The 14,470-nt window shown below is 45.6% G+C and overlaps 1 protein-coding gene across 2 annotated transcripts in view; it reads left to right on the plus strand.

Moving 5' to 3' along the window:
* rftn2 (raftlin family member 2) overlaps positions 1 to 14,470 on the plus strand; it is a 37,618-nt gene that overhangs the window by 17,503 nt on the left and 5,645 nt on the right. For both annotated transcript variants that reach the window (XM_021597403.2, XM_021597404.2), the window contains exons 2-4: positions 2,996 to 3,176; positions 4,100 to 4,392; positions 4,966 to 5,184. In XM_021597403.2, coding sequence (XP_021453078.2) covers positions 2,996 to 3,176; positions 4,100 to 4,392; positions 4,966 to 5,184 — 693 coding nt within the window. The remainder of the gene's footprint in view (positions 1 to 2,995; positions 3,177 to 4,099; positions 4,393 to 4,965; positions 5,185 to 14,470) is intronic.

The raw sequence follows: 14,470 nt of genomic DNA on the forward strand, positions 1-14,470 counted from the left end.
GGTGGCTGAAAGAAGGGAGATGGAGAGGGACAAAAGAGCCCAGGCGAGAGAGACGTGTGTGTGTGTGTGTGTGTGTGTGTGTGAGAGAGAGACTGGATTAATAGCCTGGCGTTGAGCTCCTCTAGGGAGCTTTTGGTGAAAATGTCATTTTCGTTGCTCAGGTGGGACCCAACAGACACACACACTCAGACACAAATGCTGAGATGACAGAGACACCACCAGTTCAAAAGCTTCTCGTCCACTGCTTCCCTGGCCACCCACCCGTCTAGAGATTTCACTACGACCTGGACTTGCCAGGATGTTTTAAACCATAGCCAAATTCAACCAGGCCCTGCCAAATTCACATGGCAGAAATTCCAGTAACAAGCTGTTATTATCTCCGTTCCAGAGGTGTTTATGTGGGAGAGAGGGTGTGTATGAGATTTGAGTGGGAGTGTGTTTTGTGTGTGAATGTGTGTAAATATATGATGAGCTTGTTTGCCGTCAGTTGGAATGTGTGGAGCATGTTTTTATGTCTAAAAATGGGATTTGGTGTTTGTTTTTGTGTGCTTACATGCATGCTTGACTGTGATTGTTTACTTTCGGGTGTGAGTGTATGTCTCCGGCACCGAGCCAGCCCTGTGAACAGACCCTCTTTGTGAACACAGGATGTATGGTGATGCTATAGGTCTCCAGACAGAGTCGTGAGAAAACTATAGAAAACAACTCCACCAGACAGACTAGTCACATGTTATCAACAAACCTTAACACAATGCCCCCTCAACACAGACAACTATCCAGCAGCACCAACATATGTTTTATTGTCACATACACCGGATAGCTGCAGTGAAATGTTGTTTTACAGGGTCAGCTATAGTTAATTAGGGTTGCTCAATGGCAACCCTAATGGATTTTTCACCTTGTCGGCGTGGATATTCAAACCGCCAACCTTTCGGTTACAGGCCCAACGCTCTAACCCGCTAGGCTACCTGCCGCCCTGCAACAACACTGCAAACCAACCGAAACCAAAAAAAGAACCCCGGTAACACATGACTTCAGTCCGAACTTAATGCAACACCCCTAGAATACCAATGTTAGCGAGGCACTACCACATTAACATCACCACAGCTAGAGAGGTAGCTGGTAAGCTACAGTGTGTGTATATATAGCAGAGTATGTGGTGGTGGTGGTTCTATGGTGGTGTCCTCTCATCAGGGCCTGCCTTGGGTTAGGGTTGTCAGGGTTACTGGTGGTTCTATGGTGGTGTCCTCTCATCAGGGCCTGCCTTGGGTTAGGGTTGTCAGGGTTACTGGTGGTTCGATGGTGGTGTCCTCTCATCAGGGCCTGCCTTGGGTTAGGGTTGTCAGGGTTACTGGTGGTTCTATGGTGGTGTCCTCTCATCAGGGCCTGCCTTGGGTTAGCGTTGTCAGGGTTACTGGTGGTTCTATGGTGGTGTCCTCTCATCAGGGCCTGCCCTGGGTTAGGGTTGTCAGGGTTACTGGTGGTTCTATGGTGGTGTCCTCTCATCAGGGCCTGCCCTGGGTTAGGGTTGTCAGGGTTACTGGTGGTTCTATGGTGGTGTCCTCATGGGTTAGGGTTGTCAGGGTTACTGGTGGTTCTATGGTGGTGTCCTCTCATCAGGGCCTGCCCTGGGTTAGGGTTGTCAGGGTTACTGGTGGTTCTATGGTGGTGTCCTCTCATCAGGGCCTGCCCTGGGTTAGGGTTGTCAGGGTTACTGGGGGTTCTATGGTGGTGTCCTCTCATCAGGGCCTGCCCTGGGTTAGGGTTGTCAGGGTTACTGGTGGTTCTATGGTGGTGTCCTCATGGGTTAGGGTTGTCAGGGTTACTGGTGGTTCTATGGTGGTGTCCTCTCATCAGGGCCTGCCCTGGGTTAGGGTTGTCAGGGTTACTGGTGGTTCTATGGTGGTGTCCTCATGGGTTAGGGTTGTCAGGGTTACTGGTGGTTCTATGGTGGTGTCCTCTCATCAGGGCCTGCCCTGGGTTAGGGTTGTCAGGGTTACTGGTGGTTCTATGGTGGTGTCCTCTCATCAGGGCCTGCCCTGGGTTAGGGTTGTCAGGGTTACTGGGGGTTCTATGGTGGTGTCCTCTCATCAGGGCCTGCCCTGGGTTAGGGTTGTCAGGGTTACTGGTGGTTCTATGGTGGTGTCCTCATGGGTTATGGTTGTCAGGGTTACTGGTGGTTCTATGGTGGTGTCCTCTCATCAGGGCCTGCCCTGGGTTAGGGTTGTCAGGGTTACTGGTGGTTCTATGGTGGTGTCCTCTCATCAGGGCCTGCCCTGGGTTAGGGTTGTCAGGGTTACTGGGGGTTCTATGGTGGTGTCCTCTCATCAGGGCCTGCCTTGGGTTAGGGTTGTCAGGGTTACTGGTGGTGTAAGAGAAACCACTGGATGAACAGTCTGATCAGCATAGCAAGAGGAGATGTCTTATTTTGGAACTGTTAGCTGTACATCATGAGAAGAGTTTGTGAAGTGATGTGCTGCTAGTGTGAGACTGGCAGCATTATTTAATGATTAAGTCGCTCTGCATAAGAGTGTCTGTCTGCTACAGTAAACTGTCTGCTTATGGGACAGTCCAGAGTCTCCAGACTGGCCTTCTACTCTCCACTTTCTCTCTGTGTGAATACCTCAGCATTTCCCCTCTTATCTCCTTATCGCCTGCTAAAGAGATTATATGACACACAGACAGACAGACAAGAAGATCTGATTGATGTTCAGTTCAGGACAGACTTAACCTCTGGGGTTAGACTACAGACAGAGGAAGACAGATGTCATGCTGCTAGCCTCAACTCCTCCTTCCTCTTTTTTCTTAATGCAGGAGTTTCTAGTGATTTTATTGACTCACTGTGTTCCTCTTTCTCCTTCTCTTTTATCTTCCTTATTTACTGCTCCTTGCCCCTTTTCCCCCTCTGTTCTTCTCCTCATCCTCCCCATGTCTCATCTCCCCTCCTCTCCACTTCCTTTGTTTTTCTTTCTCCTCTCCTCCCCTCCCCCTTCAGGTAGTCGCCCCACGGTGCAGTATGTGTCCTCTCTGTGCGAGCTGTCCCAGGCCCTGCAGCCCTACTACACCCAGGGCTATGTCCTCACCACTCTGCATCCCATCATTCTCTCTGTTGGACGCACACGTTCCCTGCCCTTCAGCCTGCTCTACCGAGCCATCCTGGCCCGCCCACGACCCAGGTACCAGACACACAAGCATGCATGCCTGGAGGCACATACACACACACACAGACAGCCGCTTCAGGTAGAATTGCCCCGTTCTAGAATCAGTTTGAACCATTTGGGAGGTAAAGCACAAAACTTACCTTAGATCTGTGCCTAGGCCAGGGGCCGCCACAACCCATAACCCTCCCACCCATCCCTTAATCTGAGCTCAGCATTGGAACAAGCTACCCAGCCTTAACCCATCCAACCTGGTAAATACTGTAGATGAATGATAGATGATGTAGCTGCATATTTAATGCAACTTCAGTGGGAGGTCAGACTGCTGTTTAAGGGGGAGGGGTTAGGGGGAGACTCCTGGAGAGTATGTTTTGTGGGGCTCTGAGCTGCAGGGGTTGCCATTGGGTAGAAATGTACCCTGACAACAACAGCTCTCTCAAGGCCAATAGGGCCTCAGAATCTCACACATGGTACCTTCTGTGTTATTATCAAACCTGTAATATTACATATTATTAAAATGTGTATTTTATTTGAATATACATATACTACAATGTGTGTGTGTGTGTGTGTGTGTGTATATATATACACTACCTATTTAGTATGGTTGTTTATGCTTTATGTTTAGAAAGTAGTAGCCATCTCATGCATGGCCAATTAATAAATAATGAATTCTGTCTGCAAACACTGACAAAAACAAATCAAGTATGAACTCTCCAGCTGGACAGGGCTCTGTAGCAAGATACTATTTACCAAGCCAATGCATACAGATTAGACATGGCTTTATAGTCTCAGAGTAGCTAACAGTCAAAACACATGAATGATGAATGAATGCCCTGTATGCAGCTTGTGATTACCAGTTTGAACCTGCAGTACAATGACTGAACGTCTGTGTCTCTGTTCTGTTCTCCTTTCTTCTGTTCTCTCCTCCCTCTGTCTCTTAGTAAGCAGGTGGTGTCCATGTGTCACAGTGTTCCTGTGCTGAGGGTGGAGGAGTGGCCTATCCCAGGGGAGTCCCTGACAGACGACACTGTTAGAGCACTGATCGACAGGGTGAACAGTAGTGCCAGGGGCGGAGTGAGGTTTGTGGGCTCAGTGCTCCAGCAGGCTGGAGGAGGGGGCAGTAACGGCAGGGTGCCTAGCCCCAGGAGAGGCTATCAATCCCCCCCACACACTCCTCCATGTACCCCTCCTGGAGAAGGAGAACTGGAGGATCACAGCCCTACCTACAGCCCTGGTGAGATACTAGTTCTCTCTTCTCTTTTATTCCCGTGTCTCGTCTTCTGTTCAGCTCCCAGGCTTCCACTTTCTCACGACTTGGAAGGATGGCAACGTGAGACTGCTTCTCTTCTCTCCTCATCTGTCCCCTCACCTTAACAATGTTGACATGTGGGCTATATCTGCTATCTCCTCTTAACGTCACACAACCTCAAAATGCTGAACACATCACAGCCACACTGGAGTCCTAGATTTGTTTCTCCCTTCAACACTATTCATCGCCCTCTCCCCTGGTCTGTCAGTGATGTTCAGTTGAACTCTGTGTTGAAGACACTGACTGATGGCCCTGGGGTAGGAGAGGCCTCTGCATGTCAGTCAGCTAACCCTCACCCACCAAGCTGGGCACAACTCCTCACCACAGAGACAACCATACAGACTGAGACGTCCTCGTCCTAAGTAGGGCGAGATGAGCTCACGTTAGAGTTCACATAGACCGCCAATGTCTGTTGTCTCTGCACCTTCTTTCTTGTTCTCTTGATCTGACCCTCTACCTCTTACACCCCCCCCCCCCCCCCCCCCCCCCCCATCTCAGACCTAAGGTTGCTGGTGTTCTTCCACTCATGGGCACCAGGTTGTGCTCCGCTGGAAGCTCTGGCCTGTCAGTACCACCAGGGGGCACTGTCCATGCGTGTGTCCAGGAAGGGTCAGGTGGTCAGCGCGCTGGAGGCCGATTGGCTGGAGCTGACAGCAGCCTACTACCGCAAAGGCTGGTCATTGGTGGACTCGTTTGTGTACTGGGACACACCCAAAGGTACTGTCAAATGCTGAGATATAGAGAGACTCTTAAGGTGGATATAAGATTCATACTGTATAACAGCCACACCAAGCTTAAAAAGCAATAACAACATATATGCTGTGACATCTTGCTTTGGAGTTGTAAGATCTCCAGCAAAGAGCAAAGGTCAACATCTTGTGACACTTTACTTCTCTGGAAGAGAGGATGGGATTTAATAATAATAATGATATATTAATATATGCCATTTAGCAGACGCTTTTATCCAAAGTGACTTAGTCATGCATGCATGTTTTTAACATGTGGGTGGTCCAGGGAATCAAACCAACTATCCTGGCAAAGCAAGCGCCATGCTCTACCAACTGAGCTCCAGAGGACCAGAGAGTATAGAGAGATTAAGAACACTTTGTCCTCATCCACCTCTCTCATTCTGCTACTTTATCTATTTTTGCGTCTCCTCAAAAATGAGTTCCTTTTATTTTTTTGTCTTCCCTCCCCCTATGTCCCCCGGATGAGTCACTTCCTGTCTCTTAGTCCCTCCTCTTCTCTCCCCCTCCTCCTCTCTCATATGCTCCTCCTCCTTTCTACCCCTCTCTGCCTCCTCCCTTATCTCTCCCACTGTGGCTATATTTGGAGCTCTATTCCCAACCTCCCGACCTGGCTTCCTGTTACGCCATAGACTGGCAGCAGCCGCAAAAATCCACATCATTTGTAGACATCTGGGGCCTGGGAATATAGCACACGGGAGTCTCTCTCTGTCGCTCTCTCACACACACAGGCAAATTCTTGTGTGCGCGCATGTGCACATATGCACACAGCCTACTTCTCCATGTCTGTAACTAGTTCATTGTCATTCTAATGAGAAGTTTTACAACACCTACCCATTCAAGGGTTTTTCTTTATGATTACTATTTTCTACATAGACATCACAACTATGAAATAACATGGTAACCAATAATCATGTAGTAACCAAAAAAGTGTTAAACAAATCTAAATATATTTGAGATTCTTCAAAGTAGCCACCCTTTGCCTTGATGACAGCTTTGCACACTCTTGGCATTCTCTCAACCAGCTTCACCTGAAATGCTTTTCCAACAGTCTTGAAGGAGTTCCCACATATGCTGAGCACTTGTTGGCTGCTTTTCCTTCACTCTGCGGTCCAACTCATCCCAAACCATCTCAATTTGGTTAAGGTCGGGTGATTGTTGAGGCCAGGTCATCTGATGCAGCACTCCATCACTCTCCTTCTTGGTAAAATAGCACTTACACAGCCTGGAGGTGTGTTGGGTAATTGTCCTATTGAAAAACAAATTATATTCCCACTAAGCCCAAACCAGATGGGATGGCATACCACTGCAGAATGCTGTGGTAGCCATGCTGGTTAAGTGTGCCTTGAATTCTAAATAATTCAGACAGTGTCACCAGCAAAGCACCATCACACCTTCTCCTCCATGCTTCACGGTGAGAACCACACATGCGGAGATCATCCATTCACCTACTCTGCGTCTCACAAAGACACGGCGGTTGGAACCACAAATCTCAACTTTGGACACATCAGACTAAAGGACAGATTTCCACTTGGCCCAAGAAAGTCTCTTCTTATTATTGGTGTCCTTTTAGTAGTGGTTTCTTTGCAGCAATTCGACCATGAAGGCCTGATTCACACAGTCTCCTCTGAACAGTTTTTTATTTTTTATTTCACCTTTATTTAACCAGGTAGGCCAGTTGAGAAGTTCTCATTTACAACTGCGACCTGGCCAAGATAAAGCAAAGCAGTGCGACAAACACCACAGAGTTACACATGGGATAAACAAACATACAGTCAATAACACAATAGAAAAATCTATATACAGTGCCTTGCGAAAGTATTCGGCCCCCTTGAACTTTGTGACCTTTTGCCACATTTCAGGCTTCAAACATAAAGATATAAAACTGTATTTTTTTGTGAAGAATCAACAACAAGTGGGACACAATCATGAAGTGGAACGACATTTATTGGATATTTCAAACTTTTTTAACAAATCAAAAACTGAAAAATTGGGCGTGCAAAATTATTCAGCCCCTTTACTTTCAGTGCAGCAAACTCTCTCCAAAAGTTCAGTGAGGATCTCTGAATGATCCAATGTTGACCTAAATGACTAATGATGATAAATACAATCCACCTGTGTGTAATCAAGTCTCCGTATAAATGCACCTGCACTGTGATAGTCTCAGAGGTCCGTTAAAAGCGCAGAGAGCATCATGAAGAACAAGGAACACACCAGGCAGGTCCGAGATACTGTTGTGAAGAAGTTTAAAGCCGGATTTGGATACAAAAAGATTTCCCAAGCTTTAAACATCCCAAGGAGCACTGCGCAAGCGATAATATTGAAATGGAAGGAGTATCAGACCACTGCAAATCTACCAAGACCTGGCCGTCCTTCTAAACTTTCAGCTCATACAAGGAGAAGACTGATCAGAGATGCAGCCAAGAGGCCCATGATCACTCTGGATGAACTGCAGAGATCTACAGCTGAGGTGGGAGACTCTGTCCATAGGACAACAATCAGTCGTATATTGCACAAATCTGGCCTTTATGGAAGAGTGGCAAGAAGAAAGCCATTTCTTAAAGATATCCATAAAAAGTGTTGTTTAAAGTTTGCCACAAGCCACCTGGGAGACACACCAAACATGTGGAAGGTGCTCTGGTCAGATGAAACCAAAATTGAACTTTTTGGCAACAATGCAAGACGTTATGTTTGGCGTAAAAGCAACACAGCTCATCACCTTGAACACACCATCCCCACTGTCAAACATGGTGGTGGCAGCATCATGGTTTGGGCCTACTTTTCTTCAGCAGGGACAGGGAAGATGGTTAAAATTGATGGGAAGATGGATGGAGCCAAATACAGGACCATTCTGGAAGAAAACCTGATGGAGTCTGCAAAAGACCTGAGACTGGGATGGAGATTTGTCTTCCAACAAGACAATGATCCAAAACATAAAGCAAAATCTACAATGGAATGGTTCAAAAATAAACATATCCAGGTGTTAGAATGGCCAAGTCAAAGTCCAGACCTGAATCCAATCGAGAATCTGTGGAAAGAACTGAAAACTGCTGTTCACAAATGCTCTCCATCCAACCTCACTGAGCTCGAGCTGTTTTGCAAGGAGGAATGGGAAAAAAATTCAGTCTCTCGATGTGCAAAACTGATAGAGACATACCCCAAGCGACTTACAGCTGTAATCGCAGCAAAAGGTGGCGCTACAAAGTATTAACTTAAGGGGGCTGAATAATTTTGCACGGCCAATTTTTCAGTTTTTGATTTGTTAAAAAAGTTTGAAATATCCAATAAATGTCGTTCCACTTCATGATTGTGTCCCACTTGTTGTTGATTCTTCACAAAAAAATACAGTTTTATGTCTTTATGTTTGAAGCCTGAAATGTGGCAAAAGGTCGCAAAGTTCAAGGGGGCCGAATACTTTCGCAAGGCACTGTACAGTGTGTGCAAATAGAGTACCTTGCGAAAGTATTCGGCCCCCTTGAACTTTGCGACCTTTTGCCACATTTCAGGCTTCAAACATAAAGACATAAAACTGTATTTTTTTGTGAAGAATCAACAACAAGTGGGACACAATCATGAAGTGGAACGACATTTATTGGATATTTCAAACTTTTTTAACAAATCAAAAACTGAAAAATTGGGCGTGCAAAATTATTCAGCCCCTTTACTTTCAGTGCAGCAAACTCTCTCCAGAAGTTCAGTGAGGATCTTTGAATGATCCAATGTTGACCTAAATGACTAATGATGATAAATACAATCCACCTGTGTGTAATCAAGTCTCCGTATAAATGCACCTGCACTGTGATAGTCTCAGAGGTCCGTTAAAAGCGCGGAGAGCATCATGAAGAACAAGGAACACACCAGGCAGGTCCGAGATACTGTTGTGAAGAAGTTCAAAGCCGGATTTGGATACAAAAAGATTTCCCAAGCTTTAAACATTCCAAGGAGCACTGTGCAAGCGATAATATTGAAATGGAAGGAGTATCAGACCACTGCAAATCTACCAAGACCTGGCCGTACCCTCTAAACTTTCAGCTCATACAAGGAGAAGACTGATCAGAGATGCAGCCAAGAGGCCCATGATCACTCTGGATGAACTGCAGAGATCTACAGCTGAGGTGGGAGACTCTGTCCATAGGACAACAATCAGTCGTATATTGCACAAATCTGGCCTTTATGGAAGAGTGGCAAGAAGAAAGCCATTTCTTAAAGATATCCATAAAAAGTGTTGTTTAAAGTTTGCCACAAGCCACCTGGGAGACACACCAAACATGTGGAAGAAGGTGCTCTGGTCAGATGAAACCAAAATTGAACTTTTTGGCAACAATGCAAAATGTTATGTTTGGCGTAAAAGCAACACAGCTGAACATACCATCCCCACTGTCAAACATGGTGGTGGCAGCATCATGGTTTGGGCCTGCTTTTCTTCAGCAGGGACAGGAAAGATGGTTAAAATTGATGGGAAGATGGATGGAGCCAAATACAGGACCATTCTGGAAGAGAACCTGATGGAGTCTGCAAAAGACCTGAGACTGGGACGGAGATTTGTCTTCCAACAAGACAATGATCCAAAACATAAAGCAAAATCTACAATGGAATGGTTCAAAAATAAACATATCCAGGTGTTAGAATGGCCAAGTCAAAGTCCAGACCTGAATCCAATCGAGAATCTGTGGAAAGAACTGAAAACTGCTGTTCACAAATGCTCTCCATCCAACCTCACTGAGCTCGAGCTGTTTTGCAAGGAGGAATGGGAAAAAATGTCAGTCTCTCGATGTGCAAAACTGATAGAGACATACACCAAGCGGCTTACAGCTGTAATCGCAGCAAAAGGTGGCGCTACAAAGTATTAACTTAAGGGGGCTGAATAATTTTGCACGCCCAATTTTTCAGTTTTTGATTTGTTAAAAAAGTTTGAAATATCCAATAAATGTCGTTCCACTTCATGATTGTGTCCCACTTGTTGTCGATTCTTCACAAAAAAATACCGTTTTTTGTCTTTATGTTTGAAGCCTGAAATGTGGCAAAAGGTCGCAAAGTTCAAGGGGGCCGAATACTTTCGCAAGGCACTTAAGATTAGGGAGGTAAAGGCAATAAATAGGCCACAGTGGCAAAATAATTACAATTTAGCAATTAAACACTGGAGTCATAGATGTGCAGATGACAATGTGCAAGTAGAGATACTGGGGTGCAAAGGAGCAAAAAATAATATGTGGATGAGGTAGTTGGGTGGGATATTAACAGATAGGCTGTGTACAGGTGCAATGATTGGTAAGCTGTTCTGACAGCTGTTGCTTATATTACAGTGAGGGAAGATATAAGACTCCAGTTTCAGGTATATTTCACTGGTCATCCCCACAGCCAACTCCTCGTTTGGCCACCTTTCCTTCCAGTTCTCTGCTGCCAATGATTGGAACGAATTGCAAAATCACTGAAACTGGTCAGGATGATATATAATGAGGGTGCCCATGTTTACAGATTTAGGGTTGTACCTGGTAGGTTCCTTGATAATTTGTGTGAGATTGAGGGCATCTAGCTTAGATTGTAGGACGGTCGGGGTGTTAAGCATATCCCAGTTTGGGTCATCTAACAGTACAAACCCTGAAGATAAATGGGGGGGAAATTAATTCACATATGGTGTCCAGTGCACAGCTGGGGGCTGAGCGGGCCTGTAACAAGCGGCAACAGTGAGATACTTATTTCTGGAAAGGTGGATTTTTAAAAGTAGAAGCTCGATCTGTTTGTGCACAGACCTGGATAACATGACAGAACTCTGCAGGCTATATCTTTAGTAGATGGCAACTCCACCCCCTTTGGCTGTTCTATCTTGGCAGAAAATTCTGTAGTTGGGGATGGAAATTTCAGAATTTTGGGTGGCCTTCCTAAGCCAGGATTCAGGCACAGCTAGGACATCAGGGTTGGCAGAGTGGTAAAGCAGTGAATAAAACAAACTTAGGGAGGAGGATTCTGATGTTAACATGCATGAAACCAAGGCTTTTAAGGTTACAGAAGTCAACAAATGAGAGCACTCTGGGAATAGGAGTGGTGCTGGGGGCAACAGGGCCTGGGTTAACCTCTACATCACCAGAGGAGGAGTAGGATAAGGATACGGCTAAAGGCTAAAAGAACTGGTCGTCTAGTGCGTCGGGGACAAAGAATAAAAGGAGCAGATTTCTGGGCGTGGTAGAATAGATTCAAGGCATAATGTACATACAAGGGTATGGTAGGATGTGAGTACAGTGGAGGTAAACCTAGGCATTGAGTGACGATGAGAGAGGTTTCGTCTCTGGAGGCACCAGTTAAGCCAGGTGGGGTCTCTGCATGTGTGTGGTGTTAGACAAAAGAGCTATCTAAGGCATTTTGAGCGGGACTGATGGCTCTATAGTGAAATAAAACAATAAGAACTAGCCAAGACAGCAGTAGACAAGGCATATTGACATTAGAGAAAGGCATAACACAATTACAGGTGTTGATCAGGAGAGCTGAGACAACGGGTAAATGGCAATGAATGGGCAGAGCGGGTCAGTTAGGTACGTACAGGATCGGAGTTTGAGGCTGGGGCCGACAGATAAACAAAATTAGGTACCGTGTTATTGAAATAGTCTGGGGGGGTCATCGGCTGTGTAGCCAATTGATCATAAGGTCATTTAACGTAAGCCTCTAGGAAGAGGGAACGCAACACCCTGCTACAACTCAACTCCCCGTGGAGTGAAAGATGAATGGGACTGAAGGTGCGGGTAAGGATGACAAAGGCAGAAAATGTACTGTTTACTGGGAGTTTATTTATTCCTTCACATGGTAATTTGGGGAAAAGGGTCTGGACGGAACCAAAGAAAGTAAAAGTTAGAACCCCCTCTCCTACCTTACCTGCCTACCCACTACTTACCTAATCTTTTAGCATCACCTGGTGCGCTAACCAAAATACAGGGGGTGGTCCGCTCAGGTCTTACCTAGTGTGTGTGTGTGTGTGTGTGTGTGTGTGTGTGTGTGTATAGACAAATACTAGGGGTTATATACAGTGGGGCAAAAAAAGTATTTAGTCAGCCACCAATTGTGCAAGATCTCCCACTTAAAAAGATGAGAGAGGTCTGTCATTTTCATCATAGGTACTTCAACTATGACAGACAAAATGAGAAGAAAAAAAATCCAGAAAATCACATTGTAGGATTTTTAATTCATTTATTTGCAAATTATGGTGGAAAATAAGTATTTGGTCAATAACCAAAGTTTATCTCAATATTTTGTTATATACCCTTTGTTGGCAATGACAGAGGTCAAATGTTTTCTGTAAGTCTTCACAAGGTTTTCACACACTTGCTGGTATTTTGGCCCATTCCTCCATGCAGATCTCCTCTAGAGCAGTGATGTTTTGGGGCTGTTGCTGGGCAACACGGACTTTCAACTCCCTCCAAAGATTTTCTATGGGGTTGAGATCTGGAGACTGGCTAGGCCACTCCAGGACCTTGAAATGCTTCTTACGAAGCCACTCCTTCGTTCCCAGGGTGGTGTGTTTGGGATCATTGTCATGCTGAAAGACCCAGCCACGTTTCATATTCAATGCCCTTGCTGATGGAAGGAGGTTTTCACTCAAAATCTCACAATACATGGCCCCATTCATTCTTTCCTTTACATGGATCAGTCGTCCTGGTCCCTTTGCAGAAAAACAGCACCAAAGCATGATGTTTCCACCCCCATGCTTCACAGTAGGTATGGTGTTCTTTGGATGCAACTCAGCATTCTTTGTCCTCCAAACAAGACGAGTTGAGTTACCAAAAAGTTATATTTTGGTTTCATCTGACCATATGACATTCTCCCAATCTTCTTCTGGATCATCCAAATGCTCTCTAGCAAACTTCAGACGGACCTGGACATGTACTGGCTTAAGCAGCGGGACACGTCTGGCACTGCAGGATTTTAGTCCCTGGCGGCGTAGTGTGTTACTAATGGTAGGCTTTGTTACTTTGGTCCCAGCTCTCTGCAGGTCATTCACTAGGTCCCCCCGTTTGGTTCTGGGATTTTTGCTCACTGTTCTTGTGATCATTTTGACCCCACGGGGTGAGATCTTGCGTGGAGCCCCAGATCGAGGGAGATTATCAGTGGTCTTGTATGTCTTCCATTTCCTAATAATTGCTCCCACAGTTGATTTCTTCAAACCAAGCTGCTTACCTATTGCAGATTCAGTCTTCCCAGCCTGGTGCAGGTCTACAATTTTGTTTCTGGTGTCCTTTGACAGCTCTTTGGTCTTGGCCATAGTGGAGTTTGGAGTGTGACTGTTTGAGGTTGTGGACAGGTGTCTTTTATACTGATAACAAGTTCAAACAGGTGCCATTAATACAGGTAACGAGTGGAGGACAGAGGAGCCTCTTAAAGAAGAAGTTACAGGTCTGTGAGAGCCAGAAATCTTGCTTGTTTGTAGGTGACCAAATACTTGTTTCCACCATAATTTGCTAATTGATTAATTAAAAATCTGATTTTCTGGATTTTTTTTCTCATTTTGTCTGTCATAGTTGAAGTGTACCTATGATGAAATTTACAGGCCTCTCTCATCTTTTTAAGTGGGAGAACTTGCACAATTGGTGGCTGACTAAATACTTTTTTGCCCCACTGTATGAGCAGCAATAGGTGAGTCAGGGTGCCGTTCGGTAGTCACTACTACGCTAGGCGAGCAGGGGACACAGCATTCAGAAAAGCTAGCGGGTCGGGGCTAGTAGATGGTTCTTCGGTGACATCGAAACAGAATAATAGCCTGTTGAGACCACATCGGGCGATCACGTCGGCAGTCCAGTCGTGATGGATTGGTGGGGCTCCGTGTCGACAATAAAGGGTCCAGGCCAATTGGCAAAGGAGGTATTGTAGCACAAGAATTAGTTGGTATATGGCCCTAGCTCGAGGTTAGCTGGTGCTTGCTTTGGGACAGAGGTGTTAGCTAACAGTAGCCACTCGTATGCAGCTAGCTAGTTGCGATGATCCGGTGTAATGATCCAGAGCGGCAGGAATCAGATGATATGGTAGAGAGAAACAGTTGATGTTGAGATGTGTCTATTACTTGAACTCTGAAGCATTTATTTGGGATGCTATTGAGGTGCAGTTAACTCTAATGAATTTATCCTCTGCAGCAGAGAGAACTCTGGGTCTTCCTTTCCTGTGGCGGTCCTCATGAGAGCCAGTTTCATCATAGTGCTTGATGGTTTTTACAACTGCACTGAAAGTTTTTTCAAGTGTTTGAAATTTCCCGGAATGACTGACCTTCATGTCTTAAA

The sequence above is a fragment of the Oncorhynchus mykiss genome, chromosome 3, assembly GCF_013265735.2.
Source record: "Oncorhynchus mykiss isolate Arlee chromosome 3, USDA_OmykA_1.1, whole genome shotgun sequence".
Lineage (NCBI taxonomy): Eukaryota > Metazoa > Chordata > Actinopteri > Salmoniformes > Salmonidae > Oncorhynchus > Oncorhynchus mykiss.